The sequence below is a fragment of the Dermacentor albipictus genome, chromosome 1, assembly GCF_038994185.2.
Source record: "Dermacentor albipictus isolate Rhodes 1998 colony chromosome 1, USDA_Dalb.pri_finalv2, whole genome shotgun sequence".
Classification (NCBI taxonomy): domain Eukaryota; kingdom Metazoa; phylum Arthropoda; class Arachnida; order Ixodida; family Ixodidae; genus Dermacentor; species Dermacentor albipictus.
In genome coordinates, this window is record NC_091821.1 from 86,077,989 (window position 1) to 86,104,023 (window position 26,035).

Below are 26,035 nucleotides of genomic sequence, written 5' to 3' on the forward strand. Positions count from 1 at the left end.
AGTTGAGGTTGATTTACCAGCTGTTGAGAGAGAATCTCACTTGTGACTAAGTTCAAGCCTCAGACCAATGAGCTTACTTTAAGTTGATAGAAATAGCTTAGATTCGAAAATATTTGCTCCTTTATGCATCTCCTTTTTATGAATGTTCAACTCGATTTGCAATTGGCTTTACCATTTTTTTTGTAGTGATTCACTGTGTATCTTACTAAGCCCTCCCTTCTGTTTTCTTTTTGAATAAAATAACTACTCCTTACTATTCATTATTTTTTAACATGCTTGCTAGAGAGTGACTGCTTCTGGCGACATGGTGTCAGCAGGTCTTGACATAAACAGAGTTCTGTGTCAGTCAGGGAATTAGGTAAAAGCACCCAGAGAAAACCTGGAGAACTCAGGGAATTTGGAAATGTCAACTTGGTAAACACCCTGAGGATAGAGTGAGTCATAATGAGAAAATGGTATGGTTGGCAGGAAGATTTGCTAGGTGCACACAGTGATGTGACAAGATTGCACATCACAGCTTGTAAATGTTATCAACGTACTAAAACATGATGAATAGAGTAGAATTTTATTATAGGATTAAATGTCTTTGAAGTTCACCAAGATTGTGTTAAAACACTCATTTCGAATGAAGTTGCAAAATTTAGCAGGATGTGCGTGTTCATTGTCAACCACACAGCTATAGGCATGCATTAGCTAGTGCTTAGCCCTGCAATCCAAGCCTAAGCAATCCACTACAGCGTTGGCATCCTTGGAGTGTGGGTGTGTTTTGTGGCATAATTGTAAGTAGGCCACAAGAAAATGAAAACCATTTTGTGCTCTACAATGCATTGCGAATGTTTTATAAAAGTGTTACGCGTTTCCGTATATGGGGACCAACTAAGATGATTTGAACGGGCACTCATTTCATTGGGCAGTCAGGAAGCAAAGTCACGATGGATGAATAAGGTTGTACAATCGGCTCAGCGTGCAGCTCATCAGTTTTGTTATACATTTTAGCACTCGATATTGTGCCCAATTGGTACATCTGTGTCGATTAATAGGTGAGCGCCATGCGTGTGACATTCTAAATCTATTTTGCACATGCACCACGTCCAGTCGTCGAGATGATAGTGTGGTACACCAACAAACGACCTGCTTGCTTTCATGAAACTTCTTGGTCGCAAATATCCAATGGCAACTACAATCGTCACTCAATTTTGCACTCGGGTCATTATTCTCTGCCCAGCCACACCACATAAAATCAGGCTCTTGCCACCACAGAAAGTAAGCCAAGGATGTAGTTTTGTATTTAGTCAACCTTAGCGTCCAAATCATGGTCGTAATTAAAAGTTTGATGAAACCGTAAACCTCCAAACAATGTTCACAACGCGGCTTGCACAGGCCGAGCCCAAAATTTTTAATTAACCATTGTTCAGCGTACGAAATATTGATCGCTGTTTTACACTGGCTTTAATGGTGCCTGTGGGGGAACTGCGAATAAGCCCGAATAATCGAGCTAATTCAAAATATTGGTTGACGTCGCAGACTGGAAAGCCAGTGAACATTTTTATCCCTTTATTGTTTTAAAAAATATCTTAGAGCTCTTTCTCGACAAGTGCCGTTGGAAATACTGGCAAATGTGCAATTACCAGTACATCACTTTGCATTTATTGTGTAATCAGGGTGTCTACCAACCGGGAAAACCGGGAATTCTCAGGGATGTTGAGTAGTCTTGGAAAAATCGGGGAAAACCCAGGGAATCGGGGCCTCTATCAGGGAAAATTAGCGGCAATTTTATCGAAAAGGTCGAAAGTTGCGTTAATGCTGGCTCGAGCAACAGACAGGAATCGTAATAAATCATCTTTGACGCGCTGTCGTCGGCTGGAGGAGTTGCCAGTGTGCTGTCAACGACCGACTTTCCGTACTCCCGATAATTTGGACGGCTTCGCGGCACCGCCACGTAACCCATAGAGTCAACGTATCAGAACATGTGAAATTTCGGACACAAGAACTCTTCGCCGTCCGATTTTCCGGACGTTTTGCCGTGACCGCATGTCCGAAACGGCAATAATCATAGGCACCACCGCTGCCGTTTTGATTACTTCGCCACCTTGAACCGGCATTCTCGCACGCAGATCCGCTGGCAGCCGTTGCCACCACTGCAGCAACGCTAGGCCTAGCTGCTTCGACGTTCGCTATGAAGCTTCTTGTCGTTGGGTGCCGAGTTCATTATTCAAAGAATAAGCTGCTGTCAGCAATGGCATATCCAAGAGCATTGATAACCAGAAACAAATAGACCTCATATTTTTAGACTTTTCGAAGGCATTTGACCGCGTGTCACACACTAAACTTCTTGCAAAACTAGAACTAACTTTGGGAAGCAGCCCTATCCTTGATTGGATCAAAAACTATCTTAGTAATCGCACACAATTTGTTGAAATTAACAACGAGAGGTCCGCGACAACTAACGTTACATCAGGAGTACCCCAAGGAAGTGTCTTAGCCCCAGTATTATTCTTAATCTTTATTAATGACTTACCCGCATATGCTTCACAGAATATCAAACTTTTTGCAGATGACTGCGTTCTTTTCCAGGAAATTAACTGCCTTGATGACCATAGAACTTTAAATATTTAAACGCCATAACAGCAGTTTCCCAGTGGTGCAAGGACTGGCAGATGGATATAAATCTAAAAAAGTCTGTTCTATTATCTATAACCAGAAAAAAACATACATCAGCCTTCCAGTACACCCTTAACAACATTCCTCTTGTATCTGTTCATGAGCATAAGTACCTTGGTGTGACACTAACATCTGACTTCAGGTGGGATTCTCACGTTAACAATATCACATCGACCGCAATAAGACAGCTCTTCTTCATTAACAGACACCTTAAACTAGCACCATCCGAAACAAAGTTACTCGCATATAAAACACTCATAAGACCGGTTCTAGAGTACGCCAACACCGTTTGGTTCCCGTTTACTAACAAACTGATCAAAAAACTTGAAATGGTACAGCGAAAAGCGCTGAGATACATATATAATAAACACTCCATCACAGACTCACCAACAGCATTACTGAAACGGGCAGAACTCCTAACCATGCATAACAGAGCTAAGTTTGCTAGACTAAAAATCATGTATCAGTTAATACACAGTCAACTTAAACTGCCTATGATGAAATACATATCAACGTCCTCGAATAGAATAACTCGCCATAAACACACACACACATTAAGCGAATTTCCATTCCACACTGATATTTTCAAGTACTCTTTTTTTCCAAGGGCGACACGCGAATGGAATAATCTTAGCACAAGTATCACTGACAGCTCATCCTTAGATACGTTTGGTACCCTGATTGCGCATCAACTATACGCATTGCAGCAATAATTCTTCACATTATTTACGCAGTTCCTTGTTGCCTTATTATTTTAACGGTGTTTGTGCTTGACTATAATTACGGCAATGATGCAATACATTTCTTTTCTTGTTGGCATTATTGTAACCTTGATTGTTGCGCGATTGTTATTACGTCAATACTGACCTTGTAACTGGTCTCTGTAACTGCAGTTATCTTTGTCATAACCTCTCCGTTCTATTTATTCTCTTGTATAATCCCGTAATCAAATTGTTATATGCCCAAGTTTTTTATTGTATAAGATTTAGTAAGTAACATTTTATACCATGTTCCTATGTATAACATACAGCCCTTCCTATTACAATCCCTGATGGGATTCACGGTATCAATAAATGAAATGAAATGAATACCATAACCACTACTACTTAGTATTCAAGTTGAATTAAGTCGCTTTTTATTTCTTTCATGTGCTTACTAGAAAGTGAGAGCATCAGGCGATATGGTTTCAGCCCGTCTTGAAATAAAACATAGTTCTGCATCATTCAGGGAAATGTGCAAAGGCACTCAGGGAAAACCTGGAAAACTCAGGGAATTTGGAAATGTCAATTCGGTAGACACCCTGGCATTGTCACTCTTCAGCTTTTTATTCTGCATGTGGAAAGTAAATACTTTCCTCTCTTGCTTTTTCTTTTTTATTACTGTGCGTGCTTCTTGTGAAGACCATCCGTCAAGGCCAGTCTCCTGGCATTTAATTTTCAACATTTAAAAAGATACAAATGTCCCAGTTGCATGCTTCAGTTTTAAGGTACGTGCTGCTGCCTGGTCTACACATCTTCATTGTGGGCAGGCTTTGAAAAATGCTGTTTTGGTTATAGTATAGTACCGCTTGTAATGCAAATATTCGCAACTCCAGCAATTTGCATTATAAGCACTCTACACTGTATACAAAAACAGCAAGATTCCTCTACTACTGTATGCAAATGAAGCATGAAACTTAGGCTTAGCAGCTTATGTCTTGTGCTATCAGTTATATATCTGAACATAGCATCGCAGGCTTCACTTTTATTTTTATTTTTTCTTTATTTTTTCTTCTTCCCTTTTGGATACTTTCAGGCATTCACAACTGACTTCCAAGTGCATTGGGGTCAACATCCACTGAGACCAGAATTTGTTGAAAGCACCTATTTCCTCTTCAAGGTGAGAAAGCGCATTTCTTGCTATAAATTAACCCTCTGAGGGTCATCGTCGTACATGTACCAAACTTTTGATAAAACTCGCCTTTTTGGAACAAAGCGCAGCCTAGCGTCACCTTGGAAGTGCTGCAACCTTCCATGACTTTTTAAAAAAAATTTCTTAAAGGGGCCTTAGACCACTTTTTATCGAAGTCAAGAAATGCATTTGAAGTTTAAACAGGCTATTTCAGAAATACTTTGCCGCAAGAAAATGCTTCACTGCCTTCAGCAAAAGCAGAGTTATTTGCAACCAAACATCACCAATAATTCCCTTCGCGATGCTCCCGCTCCTTGTTCAGTGCCCACAACACTCCGCCTATTGAATGTCACTGTGGTACGCAGTTTAAATTTGATTTGGGACGTTCATGTGGACGCCATAACTTCAGATTTTGGTGCTTACAACAAGCCAAACTCTGAGGCTATCCCTAAACTTACGGTGGAGTTTGTGCTGTCTCATTCCTTTACTGTGCTACAGTGTACTAGGTAGTTACGCGTAGCTTTTTCGCACTGAGTGGCAAGTATGACATTTCCTTTCACACTTATCTCTACAGCAATCACATAATTTCCGAGGGTCAAACAAACTTCATTGTTATGTTTGCTTGTGCAAGTACGCCGTCAGCACGCACATTGGCTAAGCTATGGTGGAAGAATATAAGAGGTGTATGGAACTGTGCAGTGGTGCCGTGGAGAGAGGGTCTCCGCAAGTTGCTATTGTTTCTGGTGCTCAGCTGGTAGATGACGCGAGTAGGTCGGGGCCTGCAAGAGGCCTGTCTTCTACATTGAGCTAATGCAAAATGAGAGCACACGGTCATTTTGCACACACTTTCCCATCTATGTGTTAAGCTTTTTAGCACATACTGGGGGAAAAAATGCTTTTTCACAAGAGTGCAGTGTCACAAAGTGACATTGCACTTGCCAGATCATGGCCTCACAGATTGGGTAATGCATGCTACCAGATCTCTGAGGCCATGATGGCTACGTTGGCATAGGCAGAGTTGGTGCCATTGCTGACAGCGACAAAATCCTTCAATGAAAAACATGGCACTGAACAGCAGGAAGCTTAGTACCAAACTTCAAAGCAGCTAGGCCTAGGCATTGCTGCAGTGGCTATGGTAGCCAGCGGATCAGTGTGCAAGAACACTGGTTCAACGCTGCGAGATAATCAAAATTTCGTCAGTTTTGGTTTCGATTAAGGCCATTTTGAACCTGCATTCATGGCAAAAGGTCCAGAAAATCTATCTTCGAAGGGGTTCAGTGTCCAAAATTTCAGACGTCCTTATACACTGGCTCTACGGGGTTTGTGGTGGTGCTTAGCCAATGTGCGTCCGAATTATCGGGCATGTCTGAAAATACAGGCATTCAAAAAATTGGTCATTTACTGTATTTGGCAAACTGCTTCGCTGGCTGCTTCTTGCTATGCGCAGGGTGTGATTTGAAAGGTGCATTCACAAACCTCATGTAATTAAACTATTTGACCACTGGCACACACAATATTTTCCTTTTATTGCCTCAGCTAGTCTTCATTCACAGCAGTTGTGAAATTTTGTGGTATTGAAATCACAAATAAGCGCACTTCATTTTATTAAGGTTAAAAATACATGGTGTTCTACGGACATGAAGTTATGAAAGGTTAAATAATTTGTTACATTGAGCATTTCATTATATTGAGGTTTAACTGTATCTAATAGCCATAATTTCCTGTTTACAATAGCGCATCAAGGGGAGAAAGCATGAAAAACACAAAATGAATATGCTGGGAAAGCTACTACTAAGTAGTTAATGAAAGAAGCTGAAGTTCGTGCTGAATGGATTACAGTCAACAGATGTTCCAGTAAGAAAAGAAGTGTTGAATAATGTTGAATGTGTGTTTACAAACGGCTTCATGCACTCCGTGATTCTTGAGTGTTCATCTGTAAGCACCACCGAAATTATTTTGAGCAGAAAGAAAAACAATTTGTCTTGTATCAGACAGACTGCACCTTTGCACAGTCTTTTTTGACAGCTGCTGCCACACACTTGGGATTCATTAACCTTGTGTTTTGGTGCAGTTGCTGTGTCAGGAGTCATGAACTGTTCCCAGGAACTCTTCCTTAACTCTATAACCACCAATGATGCAACAACACGTCATAACAATGTGCATCCTCTGGTGCCAGTAACGAGTTAATTCATTATGAACTTTCCACAAATTTTTCGAACTGTTCAATATAATTAAAGTAAAAAAACCACTTTGCCACTGCAAAAGTATGGTAAAAAAGGCCTTTTTAATGTCATTTAGTCTCTCTCTCTCTCTCTTTTTTTAAATTTTTATTTCATAGGCAGCCAACAACAGCCTGGCTGAAGATTTGTTCATGAAAAATGCATTTTAACAATGGTGTTGATGTTGTGGGCTCTGCGTGTGGCCACGAAACATGGTGCAAGTTTTTTTGGCAGTAACGATCACTCTAGTGATGATTTTCAGTTGCTGGATGATCAAAGTGATGATTTTAACTGATCAATCATCAGTCAAGCATTACTAGCACAGATGGCTAATCAGACCATATGGCCAGCACTTGGGTTGGGGGTTGGAACTGGGTTCTGCCTCCTGAGTCTCCTAGGTTGGCATTTGTTGGCTCACCTGTATGCTATGCGGTCAGAGTACCTTTCTGCAACTCTGTTTTTCTTTTCTGTATATATGCAAATACAGGTTGCACAATCTTGTAATTCTGACACATTAGTAACATGCAGTGTCTTTTGTTAATATTTTGAACAAGAGCAGTAACAGCTGTATAGCGTTCCTGGTATCATATTTAAAGAAAAATGGCAGAAATGTAGGTTTAAAATAATTCTGCACTTTTTATCAGTTTTTCAAAATTTCTCATGGCAGTTGAGGAGTCAAGTAATTTTTGTATATCGCAGTTACTTTACTCTTCACAAGATGTTTCCCTTTTTGTCACAGGTTTTAGTGCAGGAGTATGTGTCTCCGTTAATTTAATATTAAGCGAATGTTTACAAGTTTATATGGCCAATAAAACCTCTGTGCTTACTTCGTATAGCTATCTACGAATTTGCTATTGCTACCGCAATCGGTGCTTTGCCTTTCAGGCCAAACTGCGACTTTTTTTTTTCTCCTGTAGTTATTTGATTAAAAAGAATATGGTAGGGTGGAGTGAGGGGCAGAGTTTATTCCTCATCTATTGCACAGTTTAGATGAGTCGTCATCAGCTGGTATGTCTGTGCAACGAGAAAAAGAGAGGAGACGACGAAAGAGGAGACCGCGTATCTACAGAACACAGTATTTTCTGCAAACTTTGCGTGCCTCCACCTAACACACATGCACTGCAATCTACAGTCGTCTTTCAAGCTACAGTCTACCTTTCTCTCTAAAATCCCCACCTGCAATGTCACATGAAGTTGCGCATTCATTGCTGAAGAAGGGGACTTCTTGGGGCATCTTCTCTGACGTAACTAATGAGTGTCTGGCAGATGGTAAGAGGCCCTCAAAAGCTCAGCTAACATTTAAAAAACACTGGCATATATTTGTGAGGCCACATTGCTTGGTTTGTTTCAATTAGCAACAGAATCTACCAATGCTGCCAGGTCTTGTGGAAAGAAGCAACTAGATGTGCTTTGAAACAAAAAGAGCTCCCTAAAGAAAGCATTTTTATGTGCAAGAATAGGCATACATAGGCACAGGAGACTGAAATTTATAGGCACTACAAAGTAAGTGCTAAACCATTCTTTAACCCATAGTTTATGCTCATACACCAAAATATAGTAAGGCTCTGTCATGCAGGAACAAATAGGCATTTGCCTATAATTCGAGCTCTACACAACTCTCAGTAATGACACTCCATTTCAAGCATGCATTTGAAACATACATACACTTATTTGAATAAAAAGAATATGGCAGGGCGGAGTGATGGGCAGAGTTTATTCCTGATCTATTGCAGAGTTTAGATGAGTCGTCATCAGCTGGTATGTCCGTGCAACGACATACCAGTTATAATTGTTATGACCGCATGAAAAAAATCAAAATAGTGGATGGCAAAACTATTGTGAGAAAACTGTAATGGCGGGGAGGCCAGTGCCCCTCGCTACCACCTTCTCCATTCGGCTGATTGTGTTGATTCGTTTAACTGTTTAACTCTGCTTCCTGCGCGCTCCACTCGCGTGTAACAAGCCACAGCTTTCAGCATCCAAGAATGGCACAGCTATAACTGCAAAGCGGGATCACGGGCAGCAAGTCACATGCGAGCTCTCCCGAAGCATCGCTTTGGTGACCTCAAAAGAGGCCTTTTAAAAAAATCGGTGTCTAAAAGTACGTCAGACATACCCGAATCCGAGAAGCTAAAGATATGTCTGAGCTTCTGTTTCGTGAGCTCCGTGGCTCTCGCCTACTGATTTTTGCACATGTTTTTGCACAAGAACATTTTAAATCAAAGGGGAGCATTAACCCTTTGAGGGTAGATTTTTTTTGCCATATGCGACTGCCCAGGCTCGATTTTTTTTATTGCAGATTCCAATTCTTCTTAGGGACTTATCTCAAAAAAAAAAATTTTACGTAATTTTTACCGTAAGTAAAGTGAGAAACATGTTTTGCATTGGTATATATGTACTCTTAATTCATGACTAACAACTATAAAAAGGAAATAAACTTGTAAGAAATAAATACTTGATGCATTACTATACACATAGTTCAAGCCTTTGAAAATGCGCACACTAAGAATATTTCGCAACTATCACCTGTTCCTGCTCTTACACTAATATTTACATATATAGCATAATTGAACTGCGTAGGTGTGCGCACTCAAGAAAACTGTGTGGTTGTGTGCCCGTCAAAAAAGCAAAACGTGTGGCAAACTTCCGCTAATCTGCATCTCATTGCCAACCAGAGGCAATTAGCTTTCGCGAGTGTCAAAAAAAAAAAGCAACAGAAACGCATGCACGGCGGCATCCTTTCTATGCGCACCCGTGTGAGCACTAAACGAGAGAGAAACAAGCGGTCGCCCTTTGAGCGATTAGTAATGAGATAGCAATCAGTTTTGCGAGTGCAAGAAGCCGAAACCGCCCGTGGAACAAAACCCAAACCACCGCCCGACCGCGCGCGCAAATGCGCGAGCGGTAGTATATAGACGTGCCGTAGCAAACTAGCTCTCAAACAAACCATGCAACGAAAACCGAGAGGTGGAGGAGCGCGGAAAAAATTATTTTTATTCTACGCTTCCGCATATGCTATGGGAGTGCCCAGCACAGTACACCCAGACTAACACCACGACTCTCTCGTCGAGGTTGCATGAGGCTCTGCGGAGCTCCGCCCTCGACGACCAAACCTGGGCGACCCAGCACGCCCGCGAGGCGGCGGCGAGGCAAGCCCTCAACGTCCCTTCGTGGGAGGCTTAGGCCCGGCCATCATAAAGTGCTGGTTCTACAATAAAAGTTTATTCCTCCTCCTCCTCCTCCCACATAGTGACAGCACATGATAGAAAAGAAAAAGTTAGAAAATTGGCGCACTTTTTAAACGTACAGACGGCGCCGTAAATATACGGCATCGACCATTTTTGGACTTGTTCGCGGCGCCGTATATTTACGTCATTGACCCTCAAAGGGTTAAAAAATGCTTTTGAAAGGCCACGGAGAGCAGCATACGAAAAGCCTGACACGAGCGAAGATACTGCTCCAGGAGAACAGGCCCAGTCTCTACTGTGGCCCCTACTACTCCCCCGGGAAAATCAGTGATGTCGTGTGGAAGGTAGAGCACCGCAAGGTGCGAGAGAGGTATAATCTGGCATGACTGACTCAGCATGAGCGTCACAGGCACGAACAAGTTTTCATTCTGGATATCCAACGTACCTTTAGCTTCTAGGATTCACGTACATCCAACGTGCCTTTAGACACAGCATTTAAAAATTTGACGAGGTTGCCGCACAGCTTCTCAGAGTGAGAAATCCAGAAGAAACGCTGGGGCGAGATCGCTGCAAGCATCTCGCCACGTTCTTCTCACTGGCGTGCATGAGAAAACCACATGTCTGTCAACTTTGCTTGCTTTATACGAAGCTTGTCGGCATCCTTCAAGGCATCCACGTGCTCCAAGTAGTGCAGCGGAAGGTCCGTCGCAAAAACGAAGCCCCGGGGGGACTGAATCATCCACAGGGCCTCCTGCGAGGACAACATTGAGGCAGCCTGCCCTACTGCGTCATCGTTGTCGTTGTCGCCATCACTGTCACCATTGCTATCCGATCTAAGCAAGTTTGCCACGATCGCCTCAATAGTTAGAAGCACTTCGTTTCCAAATCTCTTGCAGTGTACTTTCTTTTCACTGGCAACGTGGTGGATTGCCTGTGATGAGCAAGCGGATCAGCCATCTTACATTTCAGCGACGAGTCAAACCAGGCTAAGGAACCATGTTGCCAGGAACGACTTTGACGCAACCAACAAAGACAAGCACAAGTGGCGTAATCCATTGGCAGAATTGCGCAGAATTAGGGGCCAGCAAGCAATCTCAGAGCAGCGCCTAGCGCTGTTAGTGAAGTTGGCACAGTATATTCGTGTTTCAGAGGGTGGCATGGCATAGATTTATGGGCACAGCCCATTCATATTCGGAGGGGTGGAAGGGCGATGGGCACGCGAGGCTGGCGATTGCAGAGAAAACTAAAAAACGGCGCATGGTGGCGTGCGGCAGCTCGAATTTTTCTTTTCCTTTTTTCTCTTTTCGAGGATTTCGCATTACGTTACCTTTCGGCACGGACACCCAGTAGCCAGACTTCATCGTTATAACCGACAATGGAGCATGGGGGCATTGTAGTAAGTGGGTTACTTCACCATAGAAAACATACGGAAGTTGACAGTGCAGCAGCTTCTCAATGTTATAACTGATATATTGTTAAAACCAGTATCGTTTTATGTGGGTTCGACTGTATTAATAGCTCCACATTGTTGAATTTTTTCCTTTTTTGCCTTTAATGTGCAGGCAACAGGGGACCCCTACTACCTTGAAGCTGGCCGTAGAGTGGTGGAGTCATTGCAGAAGCATGCAAGAGTGCTTTGTGGATTTGCGGCTGTCAAGGATGTTCGCACTGGAACACATGAGGACAGGTGTGTGATAATGGCAGGAGCATGATGTCAGTTGATCACCTTTCTGTGCCGTGCTCCAATCACACTTGTCCCGTATGCACCTTATATGCATTTGAGGGCCCCAAACCACTTGTGACATTTTCAGCTCATTTGAAGTGGACACGTGCATCATGTACACAACACAGTAGAACCTCGTTCATACATTTTAGGAGAAAAATGTAAGAAAGAACATAATAAATGAGAAAACGTACAATCCAATGTCACTAAAAGATTTGGCAACTGAACTGTAGTTGGCACTACATAATATATATGCGAAGCACTGCCCAAATTGTTGCAGCGTGAGATGCCGGTGCGCGCCGATCTGGTGGCACCTAAGCAACCCAAAACACATGTTGTCGTTTTTATGGCTTCAGCAAGCTTATGTTCGTTTCCCTAGAATGCAGCCTGGGTCAGCACCTTCTTGGGGCAGAGCATTTTGGCAGGAAGTTTCCACGTGCCCACTTGGCGAGAATCAAATTGTTGACGCACGAGACACAGACATGTCAGCCCGAGCGATCCAATATGCACATTGTCGTTTTAAAACAGCGATAAGAAATCCAAACGAAATCAACCTGGTTGACAATGCAGAAATACGATGCCACAATGCCCCCAGAGCAAAACATGGCGCTTACTTCATGCTGCCTGCAGCAGAAAATGGCGGTGCGCATTTGGGTTATTGCCTATTAATAGCATGCAGTAGACTTCCTATGCCACACACATTGTAAAACAGATAGATGAACATGCTTATCACAATGGGTTGGGGGCAATAACTGTGAATTTTAACGTGTGATGACATGAGGATATTGCTGGTACCGGAATAGGAAACGGAGTGTGTGGCCGCATTTCTATGTGAAACGGGCAGGTGAGTACTGCAGAAAAGCTGCCGTTGCAGGTGCCTGCCACTCTCAATCACATGTGTGCCTCGTACCTTTTGTTGTTTACATGGGATCTAGAAGCTGAAAACGTATCTACGATCACAATTTAGCAATATACTGAATGTTGGTGCCGAAAGATTGTGTTTTCTGGGAATGTAGTAACCAGTAATAAAGAAGCGTAACTATATTGGGTAATTTTTTTCGTTCTCGATCATGAATGTTGGCACCGGGAAATCGTATGAAACTGGATTGTGTCAACGAGGTTCTCTTGTACTGGGATAATAATCTTTTCTGAACATGGCACCACTGCTCGCCATGGGGGAGCCACCAATGCAAAAAACAATCTTGTACTCCTCTATGGGCTTTCCAGTCTCTTCGGTGCATGTTGTGATTGCAGCAGGGTTGTGCATGTGATGTCATCAGGGTAAAAGCTTTTGATTGGTCGGTCGGCTTGTGAATGAAAGCAGCAACATGGCGAGAACCAGCTGTGTGTTCTGAGAAAATTAGAGGGTTTTCCCTTCCATGAAGCTTCTATTCAGTGGGCGTCTCATGGAAGGCAATCAGAGGTGGACAATGGAAGAGCCTTTCTTCTTGTGTGTTTACTTGATTTGTAGCTTTCACATCACTGTATGGAGTTGGTTAGAGTACATAGCAAGGAGGAGATAGTGCCTATGGGGAGAGTGAAGGCAATGGAGAAACTGTAGCAGACATGTAGTCATTCATAATCCATAATCCCATAATCCAATTCAAGTTTAATACTTCTACTTCAATGTGATGTGCCATGGGGGGAAATGACAATGCTCAACCCTCTCAGAGGTTATAAAATATAGCGTACAACAACACCTCAAGCAAGCACCTCTCCCTGTGTGTTCTGTGTACTACGCAGACGAGCAGCAGTGGTGCACGCAAGGTAAAGTTAAACATCAACTTGCCACTCTTGTGTTAGCCTAAACGTTGAAAAAATTAAGCTTTAGTCGTCAATATCACCGCTAATTATAGTCAGTCAAAGCATCCAGCACGGAAAGCTTCACTTACATCGATTCCCACAGTAAATGGAATCTGCAAAGACTTTTTCCCCCTTTTGTTCATTTCTTTCTCTCCCATATTTTGTTGGCTTTTTCATAGCCCAGAAAGAACCACATGAAAGCAATTTTGCTTGGTGTTTCTGAGCATGCTCTAGAACTTTGCACATATGACTTATGCCCTAAAACATTTTTATTTTCATTTTGCATGATTTACCAGAACTAATTAGCCAACTAATCGCATTTCAAAATATTGCCTCGGTAACTCAAGACCACTATAAACGCCATTTCATTCATCTCATTCATGTAATATTTACCACAATGAAGTTTGGTTCAAGTATTGTGAGGCACCTCGTATATAATTTTCATGAAAATTACCAATGTTGTCTGGACATGCCTGACTGATATTACCTAGAATCAGCCTACAGCTTCCATTTGCAAGTGTAACAGAATGTAGGCTCTGACTTTAAGTGGCAGCGAGCCACATTCTGATTACTTCGTTATGATCGAGTAATTTGTGATCTGTTTGTTCTCGTTTTTATGTAATATACCATATGTAATGATTACATTAATTGTGGCAGTCATAGTGAGTTTGTGGATAAGCATGTCGATGGAAGGAGGGAAGAGGGGGTTCCACAGTTCTCTCTGGGAAGGCTGGTGGGTTTCTCCAAGGCCAGAAAGTTTGAAAATTTATGGTTTATAGCAACATTACTCTAGGTGAATATGCTTTAGTCCACTCTTCATTTTAGGTTCCTGATTACTTCCCTTCTGACATTCTTCTATGGCTGCTTATGCACAGGATGGACTCGTTTGTGCTAGCAGAGACGCTCAAATACCTGTACCTGTTGTTCGCGTCACCAGAGGACCTACCTCTAGACCTGGACCATTTCGTCTTCACCACTGAGGCCCACCTTCTCCCACTCAGCCTAGCACGCATCAATCGCACACACTTTGACATGGTGAGTCAAGGGTGGCCAGAGATAAAGAAAAAGGACAAATACACTTTGAAATAGAGGTGAATTTGGCACTACAAGAAAATGTTCCTCAAATCTACTGCATCATTGCAAATGTGGAAAACCAAATATGATAAGAAAACTTACAAGGAAAGGTTTAAAAAGCATAAAGCATTACATGTCCATGCCAAGCTCATTATTGGCTCTTTTCTTTTCAATGTGATGACAGGTAATATTTCTTGGTGTAAATTTTCATGGTTTTTGTGTGCCCTATGCGCTTATTTCTTTCTGTGTGCAGTGCCTCTTATTTTCTCAAATCCTTAAGTTTGCTTTCTATTGAATTGGCCTCTTTCTTTAGTTCTCATGCTGGCTTCTTATGTGTTTATTCCTGTTTTAGGGTTCATAACATTGATATCCATGTTCAGTTTTTTTATGTATGCACATTCGTTCTTGCTGGTGCGGTCATCTTGCTGTCTTTTTGGTCTTCCTACGCTTTTTTTATTATTGTAAGATGACAAATTGTATTATTTAGTAATCTTTTTAACTTGTTCCACTTTCTTTTAGACGACAGGCGAAGCTAGCAGAAGTATGCTAGTCTCACTACTTTTTAGGAAAAAGTAGACATGTTTGTATTCAAGCACCACTCACAACTCCGGCTGCAGTTTGAAAGGTCTTCAGAAATGTCAAAGCACTGTTTGGAGTTTAATACCCTGTTCTCTCCTTTTCTCTGTTGCACCTGGGATCACAGATGCAGTCACCACGAATGATGTTCTACGCCCCGGAGGAGGAATTCTCACATAGCTGCCCCAATACACACTTCCTGTTCCCCAAGAGCAACTATGCACACACTGTGCGACAGCCTCTCAAAAACCTGGTCGAAGGTGCCTGTCCAACAGTGGCCTCCAGGTACTTCCAGCCAACAGCTGCAGTGGGGCCCTGCGGCCAAAACGACACGCGCTGCTACCTGCATGAGTAGCCTTCCAATAAAGCCCTCCTGCCTGCCTTCTCCTCCTGCAAATGCTTCTCTTCTTCATAACGATAATAATAATACAGCTTCTGGACAAAAAAGCTGCACATTGCGAGAGACTGTGCACTGCACTGCTGTTTCAATGTAGGTCACCAAAAGTGCTTGAACATGCCTTGAAGGTGCGATGCACTGCAATTTTGCCACTGCTTTGGTGTTGTGGTGCAGAAACCACCATTTGAATGCATAACACAGTAGAACCACCAGTTTGATACCGATCCTGAGGGAACTAGTGCTCCATTCTCGTGACTTTTTACTGACAGTGAACCTTTTCTTGGTAAATTTGCGCAGCCAAATTTGTTGTTGAGACAAGGAAAGTATTCAGGTCAAACACACAGCAATTCATTGTCATTCATTGTTTGCTGCTGTGATATTCCAGCATCTACACACTTTATATTCAATTAGAGGCACTACGTGCACTGGGAGTAACTAGTAAGAGACAGATGCATGCACTTGGACAAGTACCTGGTGCAGAAGCAGCTTACTGCCTACATGCATGATCACAATGGAGTGCCGTCATTGCTCCTTGTTCTTGGCACGCAGTTTTTTTCCTGCATTTCTGCTGGTACTTCTGTTCATAATATGGCCAGTGATGCTTCTGCCTGCTTCTTAACATTTATTGGTATGAGCTGTGTTATTGCTACATGTATTAATTTGTGCATATGTTAATTTTTGCTTTGCACATGTAATTTGAAAAGGCCGAATTACAGCCAATTTGGTAATCTTTTCAGACACAACTGACTATTATGTTGTTTTTTTAGCTAAGGCTTTAGACTTGCTATGATCTGGCGTTTGTGCCAGACCAAAATGTTGATGCAAAACAATGCCAATCTGAAACACTACCAGACTATGTATAGCCTAGAATTTCTTCACGTAGCACTGTAGAGTGACTACATTTTACAAAAAAAGTTCGGCAGCATGTTACACACCTGTAATGCGTGAAGGCAAGACTGCTGCACACGTGGTAGTGCATTAAGTTATACGATCAGAGGGGCCAGACTTCTTGCAAGACATAACAAGCCGCAATATGAAGTAAACATATGGTGCTGTAAATCGAACTCCTCAACGACACATGTGAGCACGTAATGCATTACCTAAAGGTTCTTTTGTCCTTTCTTTTGTTCTCTCTTTCTTTGTTCCTTTTCCTTTCATTCCTTTCTTTCTTTCCTTCATTCATTCATATTCAGCCATTGCATCTCTGCTTGCTTACAGGGGTGTGAGCCATTCCTGATGAGATATTTTTTGTCTCGCTGTACTAGACGCCACTTTTTTCGGTTATGAGCCATTGCAATGAGCCACTTAAAGGAGTACTGACACAAAAATTCGGGGTCGAGTTAACGTGTGAGATCGATTTATGTGGGCACACACAGTGGCGTAGCTAGGTCGTCTGGCACCCGGGGCCCATTGGTCTTCTGTCACCCCCCTCCCCGGGTGTAGCCGGCGGAATGAGGGGTGTCTCCAGACGTATCTGACACCCCCCCCCTCTCTGGCCCCTTGCACCCGGGGCCCACGGCCCCCCGGCCCCCCCTGTTGCTACGCCACTGGGCACACACACATTGTCTGCAAAATATAAACGGCAAATATAGCTTGGAACATATTAAAATCAATTTTAAAGTACGTGTGCATGCAGCCAACCGCAAAACGTATCACCTCACGACATCGACATCAAGGAAGTAATGTAAACAACTGAGAAAACGCTACATCACGAGTTTGCACTGCCGTTGGGGCGGGCCCTGCAAGGAAGTTTCTCCCCACTCTGATAGCCGTGGTGTTTTTTTTTTTTTTCTACAACACAGTTTTGTGCGATCACGTGCCCAGCTGTGTTTACATTCCTTCTTTGGCCCATCTCGTTACTCTCTGAAACCGAAACTTGGACTGGGCGCTGCAAGCAAGACTCCAAATAATTACCTGTCGTGCTCTGAAGTAAATGATATTTCATGCCATGATTACTGGGTCATTAGCTACTTATTGCAGTGGAAAAAGCAAGATCAAAAATGTTTGTGTCAGTACTCCTTTAAGGCTTGTGCCTTAAAAGCAGTTGCATAACTGAATCACTTCGGGTTTGTAATACGGATGCATATATCAGAACCTGCAACATATCTGTGTATGTACTTCCATGTTCCACTTCTGCCTGAAAGTGCCATGCTTGTTTTGGTTGCTGCCAAGGAGGCTCTTGGTCTGCAGACAGTAAAAAGTGACATTTATATAAGACATTGTGGTATTGTGGCAATAGGGTGTTAAACACTTGATGCTGTAGTAGTGCATGTATTTATATTCCTTGATCTTCATCTTCGGCTGCCTTGACAGACACACGCACTATCTGCTTTTTTTTTATTCATAACAGCTTGATTTTTCACTTATTCTCATACCATTTGTCTGATGCTCATGCGTGACTGTTTTAGAGAAAATTATAGTCATAGAACATTGCATAATCTTGAAAAGTGTGGTCTACTTGCAAAATTTAGTGTTTATGATATGTGAATGGTGTATATACGTAATATATAGCATTCAACTTTTATTTTTATTTCTGCATACTTAATTTCTGCTTGTCTTGTCCTTATGCAGCTAATTCCCCCATGTCGTGCTCCAAAAAAGGTTGCATGCTGATGTTTTTATTTATTGAAAGATCACCAACTATGGCATATTGGAAACAGAGAACAAAAGTGAAGAAATTGGCCATTGCAAAATGGGGCTCTTGCAGTATTGAACATCTCATGCTACCACATCTCATGTCACATAACCACTTTCCTTACTGTTTCCCAGGAAGAATCGTTTTAGAAATAGTACACTAATGTTTATTTATTTATTTGCTAAATGAAATAAGTAAATGTAGGACCTCGTAACTCAAGCAAGAAACACAAAAAGGGGTCCCTTGTACTATTACAGTTTCGAACTTAAGAAGTAGGTTAAGTATGGTGTCTATTAGGCACAATTATAGTTGAGATGCAAAGCCGTTATTGCGTATTAAATTCAGTGATCAAAATATGAACTAATGCTTATTGCATATATTGCACTTAAGCAGCATTTAAACCTGCATAGTGTTATGTATATTGCATGGCACGTCTGTCAGCTTTAGCTATATGAAATAGTACTGATAAACTGCTGTTACATTGCTTCATATATCAGTCCCATCAGAGGAAAGCACAGCACCATTGTACTATTCATGTGAAGTCTAATAAGCGTGTTTCCCGTGTTTGTGTGCTTGAGGTGGGGGATTGCATGCATGCGTGTGTGTGTTTGTGTGTGCATGTGAGACAGAGATGAATCCACATTCTCAACTTTTATAGATTCATCTTTGATTCACTATTGTTGCTTTCCCTTAATTATTTTGTACTGGTTTTTACTGAGCAGCATAATGGAAGAACGTCAGGCCAGGTACTACTAATGTGTAATTATTGATCAAGACTGTGCATGTTAATAAATTACACATTCATGTGTCGTGTTCCTTTCAATTTGGTTATATGGATACTTTCAGTTTGTCACAGTTGAATTGGCCTTGGCTGTTTTATTATATTTTAAAACAAACCTGCCTTTATAGTCTGAACTAGCAGCTGCATGAATAATGCCCAACAGAGTAGTTATTAGCAGCTACTTGAGGCTGCCACATTTGCACCCAATACAATTTATGGTGGACACTCAGTAACTCACTGCTTGGTGGTATTAACAAGGCTTGCTGCTGGAGTAGTGGGTTCATGGTATGTAGTAAAATTAAAGATGTAATTAATTTTAAAAATTATGAATGGGTATGTTGCATGTGACTGTTAACTTGGTCATTCAATTTTTTTACGTCATCATGCTTTGGCTGTTGAATCTGAGTGGCCTTCGAGTGTATTTCCTAGGTAGGGTACAAACTTTTAGTGCTAGTCGCTGTGCTTAAGCATTATTAGTGGTGGCATATGGTTAAAGAAAGGGTGACTTGTGTAACGATTTTGAATGTACAGTTATATACTGCTATAAACATTCTTTGATGCAAATGCGTGCCTTGATTTAGCTAAGCCACATCTATACTGGTGTTGGGACAGTGTTCTTACCAGGTAGCTAACAGATTATTGGCTGGCTCATTTTCGCAACCTGAGGCTGTAATCCTTCTGTAAACTTGAAATAAAAAGGCTTTCTTTCCCATAGAGCACAGAAATGATGCAAACTGCATAATGTTGATGTACTAGCAAAGATATGGCAACTTGGTATAAGTTGAGAGCAGTGTTTCAGTGTGATTCGGTATCAAGGTTCTACTACATTTTCATGCTATCTTATTTAACATTCATTCACTAGGTCAATGCAAGTTATAGCTCATCTTTAAATGCATACTTTAATCAAGAAATCGTGGCTTTCTATTATTTGTAAACTTTAGTGTATATTCTTGTGCCAATGCATTTGCAGCAGTTAAGCCTTTGCCATTTCCTGGCCATTTATAAAGAAACATTCTGCTCTTCTTTACCTTTCAAGTACTAGGAGGCTCCATGCATCACAATTTGAGGCGAACAAGAAGGAGCACCTGAACTTGGTGAAGAAAATGGGCGTATTTGTGACACTTATGTCTGATGGCCGCATTCAACTCATCCACAACGCTGCGCAGGTAGCACAGCTTGATGCACCTTTTTCATGCTTTGTTGGATCAGGAAGCTAGTTCCTTTTTCATGCATATTGGTCTAAACTTTGTGACAGTGAGGTATTTTGTATTAGAAAAGGATTGAAGGGGTATTTCTTAGCTGAAGCAGTGTAAGTTCTTGTTAATATTTAGCCAAAGAAATTACATGGTTTGTTTCCACACAAGAGCCAGGCCTTTTATGGCTTTGGTTGTTTCTACACAGTAAGGAAGTAAAAGAAAACCTGTACTGGTTAAGTGAAATAGCACAACAAAGACAACATGGACACAGTAAGGTACAGTAGTAAGATGAAAAATGAGAAGATCAAGACCTGATGGACTCATAAATTAATCAACCAGGGCATTTCACCTTGTTAAGTAGGATAGCTTTGTTTAGCCTTTGTGTGCTATGACTGACTGAAGCAGGCGAAGAAAGAAAGATTGAAAGAAAAGTTGGAGCAGAGTTTTATATCTGTATATCTGTTTGCAATTTTTCCCTAGAAGCGCAGCACCTTTTTCCCCCTAATTTTAATGCTATGCACAAGTACATATTTAATTTTAACTGTGAGTTGTTCATTACTGCCAACTTCATTTGACATGGGCAGCTGTTCAAAAGGGTGCAAATGCTCCCCTGGATACAGTGTCATGGTATATAATATTGTTTCATTGCATAAGTAGCATATAAAGATATGTTTACAATATTTACAAGAGACAACAATGCATAAACAAGACGGCTGTCGAGACCAATTCCACCTCTACACGTCAAATCGTCTTCTTACTGGCGCTACTCTTGTTTGCGTCGTAACAATAAGCATATTGTATGGTTTATGTGAAGTCAGAACTATATTGTTTCTGGAGGTATATTCTGGCAGTTTATTTCAGTATACATAACAAGCACTTAATGAAGTTGGTATACAAAACCTAAACAAAAAAAAAATAATGTGTGTGTGTATGTGTGTGTATGTGTTTTGGATCTGCACCTAATTTTTCAAAATTGCCTGTTGCAGGTAGCACAATTCTAACACTTGGAAGTAAATTACTTGACAAGGCGGGCATTACTTCTATGTGAAATTAAAATGCTTAATTGAATAAGTAACAAAATTGCACAACGTAATGTTTCATTAACTACTTTATGGCACCTAATCTTATCTACGAATTGTAGCTGGTGTGTTCGCAAAGCATATCTACTTCGAACAAATTATCGGGATGACGGCAGTTTTGAGATATTCATTTTCAAAGTGTGCAACGAAATACATTCGCATTGCAGTTACTTTTGTGCTTCAATGCATAAAAAACACCCGTGTACTTAGATTTAGGTGCATGTTAAAGAATCCCAGGTGGTTGAAATTTCCAGAGTCCTCCACTACGGCGTGCCTCATAATCAGAAAGTGGTTTTGGTGCAACAGTGCATTTTTACTGGTTTACAGGTGCATATCTTGAAATTCGTACCATCCTCACAAACAGGTGCCATCCTTAACTGGTGCCATCCTAAAGTTGATATGCTTTGCAAACTCACAAGCTAGAATTAGTTAATTGTAATATGTATGTTTACTTAAATACTAAAAACTTAATTAGTGATCTTTTTATTTAGTTATGTATTTGATTGCTCATGGAAGTAATGCCTGCCTCATCAAGTAATTTAGTTCAAGGTTTAAAATTTTAGTGCAGCTAAAAAAAATTCCTTATATATGCCGGCAGTTTTTTTGGCAACCAAGTGTGTTGCTCGTACTAACTCCATAAGCATAATTATAACTAAAGTATATCAAGTGTAAGCTGCAAGGAATGTGGATTAAATGGCTAGTGTTCTTACATTAAAAAAGTGTTTTTTCATATAAAAAAAGAATTCTTTGTTTTGTGTTACAAGAGCATCATTTTTTAGTATAGCCATGACAGTGACAAAAAGTAAGCATAAAGTGAATGCGGAACAATATGTTGCTTGTGGTAGGTAGCGCACATTAGAAACATTTATGCCAGAATAAGTATGGATGCAGGTTATAATTAAAGTTACAGTGAAGGTTGATAGCTATTTCCCTAAAAGCTGTTTGTTCATTACCATAAAAGAGTCGCATTTCAAGGTAGCTGCCACTAATGTTACCAACCACCCTGGATATTGTGGGACACTCTTGGATAGGATTGAAATGTCTCAAGTCCCCAATTGTCCTCAGTTGAGGCCTGGTGAGGCTTGGACACTGGCTTTCTCTCCCAGTGCAACTACTGCGAACATCTTGAACATCTTCCTCATCTTGCTGAATCTCCTTTCTATTCATGTCAGCAACATTCTTGCAAAGATGACAGCATAGTTTTTCTCTGTAATGAAAAGCTTCTTGAGAGATAGCTGAAATCATATGTGTCGAGCACATTAAGGTGAAGCTTCAAAAAAGTCAAGCTGAACATCTGCCCGAAATGGGAGAAATTCCTCAATTGCTTTTTATGTAATACTGGATTACAAGCAGTAAGAAATCAAGGAAAGTATTACTTTACACCAGACAAAATGCCTTTAAAAAATTTTGATGCAGATTTTGCCAGCACACTCTTTCGATTTCCCCCATTTTGACCCATCCCAACTTTCTGCAAGGGAGAGTTGACAACTCAAGTGTCGCAGCTGGCAATCTTTTGCACCACTGTATATAGCTTTTCTTCTTACCCTCTGGGGGTTCACTATCATGAATGCTGTATTGGTTGTTTGATTGTAGGCTGAGAGCCCTGAGGATGCCCAGGAGGGCCTGCTGTTCATGCAAGAGATGATAGAGTTGGCAAAGCAGCAGAACCAGCAAGGTGTGCTTGTCGTGTATTATAAATATAGACACTTTTGCCTGTATTGTTCGTGACTATTTTCACAATTTTTAAGTGCATGCAGAGAGCCCAATAATCATTAGGTATTCATGTGTCATATTTGAAACTAATCAAATTGTTTTAATAAGTTGCATAGTCTGAGGTTATTTGTGCAAATTTCTTTTCATCAAAATTCCATTCTTAATGAAATTTTAAGATTCCAAGTTTCTGTGGCTTGAAAAATTAGATTAACCAGAACATTTATGTGAGCCTGGTTGTGTCACAATGTACCTTGTTTTCTGACATTTAGAATTCGAGTTTTAGTAGCACCCGCAAAGTTGTGAATGACCGCAGATGACACGTTAAGAAAAGGAAACTTCGTATAAGTGTGAAACTTTCCTGCACAGGGGCGATGCTAGGGAGGAGGAGGGAAAGCGGGAGTGAGGGGAGGGAGCTGTTCAAAGTATGAAAGTAATTTTTCTTAGATACCCAGAAAAGTTGTTCTTTAGCAATGTGATATGCTAACCCTCATATGCCTAAGCTTAGGCAAGAAAAAAAAAAATTTCTTCTATGATTATAATTTGGAAAATGCTCCTACATTTAGGGTTTATTATTCGTGTCCCTCAAAATTTAAACAAAAGAATTGGGTTTAGAAAAGATGCATTCCTTCGGTACATGTGCAAGTTTTAAATAATTATGATCATCTATACACACAATGGTGACAGAAATGCAAACTTATAAACAGAATGCATGAGTATACACACATTTCATTTCATTTATTTCTCTAAATTTCTTTGTTCCGAGCTCCTACAGGCTGTGGTTAAGCCTCTTTCTTTCCTTATTTTCATTTTTCCCCCCATCTGAGCTCCAATGCACTGTGTCACACACTGCACTTGTTGCCAGTGCTCAGTCATGGTCTTAATGTTCTTTAAGAGTTTCTGCTTATGGCGAATTCCATTCAGAGAACGGGAGTAGAGCGGGGCGCAGTGCAGAGTCGGGTGGCAGCGAAGTGAAAGCCAGAACTCTTCACCAACCACTGGAATGTGGCGTACATCCAGAGAGCAGGTTGGAGGGGGACATGTGAGGAGAAATGTACCATGTGACACAAGCAATCAATGCCCAGCATTCTCTGTGGGAGAGCGGCAAAACATGTGTAACCGTATTGTGGTCGTCAAGTGTTCACCGGTTCGCGGCCACGTATACCATACATTTGTGCAATGCCAACGCATCCACCGACGCATCTGGTGACAGTAGCTTTCGCTGCTGTCACCATCCAGCGTCTCAAGCACTTCAGCAAGGCGAAGACTCTTTGCTGCCAATGTCCCTCGCGTATCTGACAAGAAGCAAGGTTGACTAGAAATGCCAGTATCTGTCACTGAATCGTTGCAAAGCTCGTTCATATCAGCGACGTCAGTCACTGGGGCCAAAACAGCAACTACGCTTGGTTGCCGCCATCGCCGCCGCACTCACCAGCTGAAGCAAAATAAATACAAATGAGGAGGATATGACGGCTTGAATCAAGTGACTTTCTCCGTACTCCGCTTTTCAGGCAAGAGCAGTGCGAACTGCTCCCAGCTTCTCTCAGCGCAGCACAACTGCTCTTGTTCTATTACTGCATATCGGCACTCCCACTCCTGTTTGACCACTGAAACACACCATGCCTGGAAAGAGCACGTTCAGCATGCTTTTGAGTGCTCCTGTTTTCACGCTGGAATTCGCCATTAGAGTAGCCAGAAAACCTGCATGGGCACACAAGACTTCCACATTGCATCCTGTTTTTAGTTTTGCTCCTGTGCCACTCAACCACAAATTGCCACTACTGCTCCTGTTTTTAGGTGTAGGTGAAATTTTCTTGACCCAAAGGCACCTTTGACAACAGAGAGTGGGGGTGCTATTAACATGGGCACTGTCAATTTAAAATGGCTGTATTTCCAACCTTGCATATCTGCTATATTACTAAATTTAATGTTTGTTTACCTTATGGTCACTAACTGAATTGACTAGCATTCCTAATTTCGAGCATGCTGTGAAAACAAACTACAGCCACAACAAAATGTTTTTACTATTGTTGACATTGGTACTAACTGCTAGAATGAGTCCAGTTTGAGCTTGTGGATTAAGAGTTGAAGCACTCAGCCCTTGTTGTCCCATATATGTGTTTCATAAAAATGGTTGCCTTTGTTTTATTTTTTTTATGAACTATAACACTCAGTCTTTCGTGCGCCTTTGGCACATTGCCAAGTTGTACTTTAATTGAAAATTGAGTTTTGGTCATACTTTAGTTACAGTTAGGCTAATTAAATGCTCAGCCAGGTATCCAGCTGTTCATAGTTTGAAAGCATTCATAGCTCTCATTTAAACGATTTGCTTCAGTTAAGTTCAGTATGTGAAGTGTCAATGTTACAAGTAAAAGGCCTCCAGATGGCATTACATCCACTTTTAACTGTTTCAAAAAATTTAATTCATAACTCACTCCTGACGATACCACAGGGTAACCAATCTCCAAATATCAAGGGTTTGTTATGCACCACAATATCGTTGGACTTGACACTCTTTATAAGTACACAGCTCAAAAATTGCCCTTTTAGTCACATTCCGTTTTCGTCAAGTGCAGAATGATTCTGAAAAGATAAACTCTGGCCATTAATTGGCACTTTGTCAGATAGTGTTTAGTATGCATTGCTCTTCATGAAACAAACTGCGCCAATAGTACATTTAGTCCTATTCCGGTGCAAGTAGTTCATATAACAGCAATGGTAAAGACTATTTAGACGGCATGGAAGCATTAGATAATCAGTTGCGACAAAACAATTCATCGTAAACCATGTGTCACAAATGCTTCATGTTGAGCACCTTAGCACATGCTCCAGAGTGAGCATCATTTTAGCTTTCATGCTGTGCTGATTTGGTACACACATATAAAGGGACACTAAAGGCCAATATTAACCCTTTGAGGGTCGAATTATTTTGAAAAAAACTTTCACAGGTGGTCAAATTAGTTTATTGCGGATATTGAATGTACAAAATGTATAAAGTCAGGAAAAAATACTAAAAAATAATTAGGAACAGTATTTTGGTGTCGGCATCACTCAGAACTGCAAAATGTTCAATAGTATTTCCGAGCGTGGTACTCCTTGAAAC

At 41.2% G+C, this 26,035-nt stretch overlaps 1 protein-coding gene across 4 annotated transcripts in view; it reads left to right on the forward strand.

The window, feature by feature from the left end:
* Positions 1-26,035, forward strand: part of Edem2 (ER degradation enhancer, mannosidase alpha-like 2) — a 97,783-nt gene that overhangs the window by 44,675 nt on the left and 27,073 nt on the right. For all 4 annotated transcript variants that reach the window (XR_010562635.1, XM_065424580.1, XM_065424579.1 and 1 more), the window contains 6 exons: positions 4,456-4,539; positions 11,521-11,645; positions 14,360-14,519; positions 15,262-15,419; positions 19,984-20,113; positions 22,816-22,897. Coding sequence is in view for 3 of the 4 variants with exons in the window: in XM_065424580.1 (XP_065280652.1) it covers positions 4,456-4,539; positions 11,521-11,645; positions 14,360-14,519; positions 15,262-15,419; positions 19,984-20,113; positions 22,816-22,897 (739 nt within the window). In the remaining variant the exon portion in view is untranslated. The remainder of the gene's footprint in view (positions 1-4,455; positions 4,540-11,520; positions 11,646-14,359; positions 14,520-15,261; positions 15,420-19,983; positions 20,114-22,815; positions 22,898-26,035) is intronic.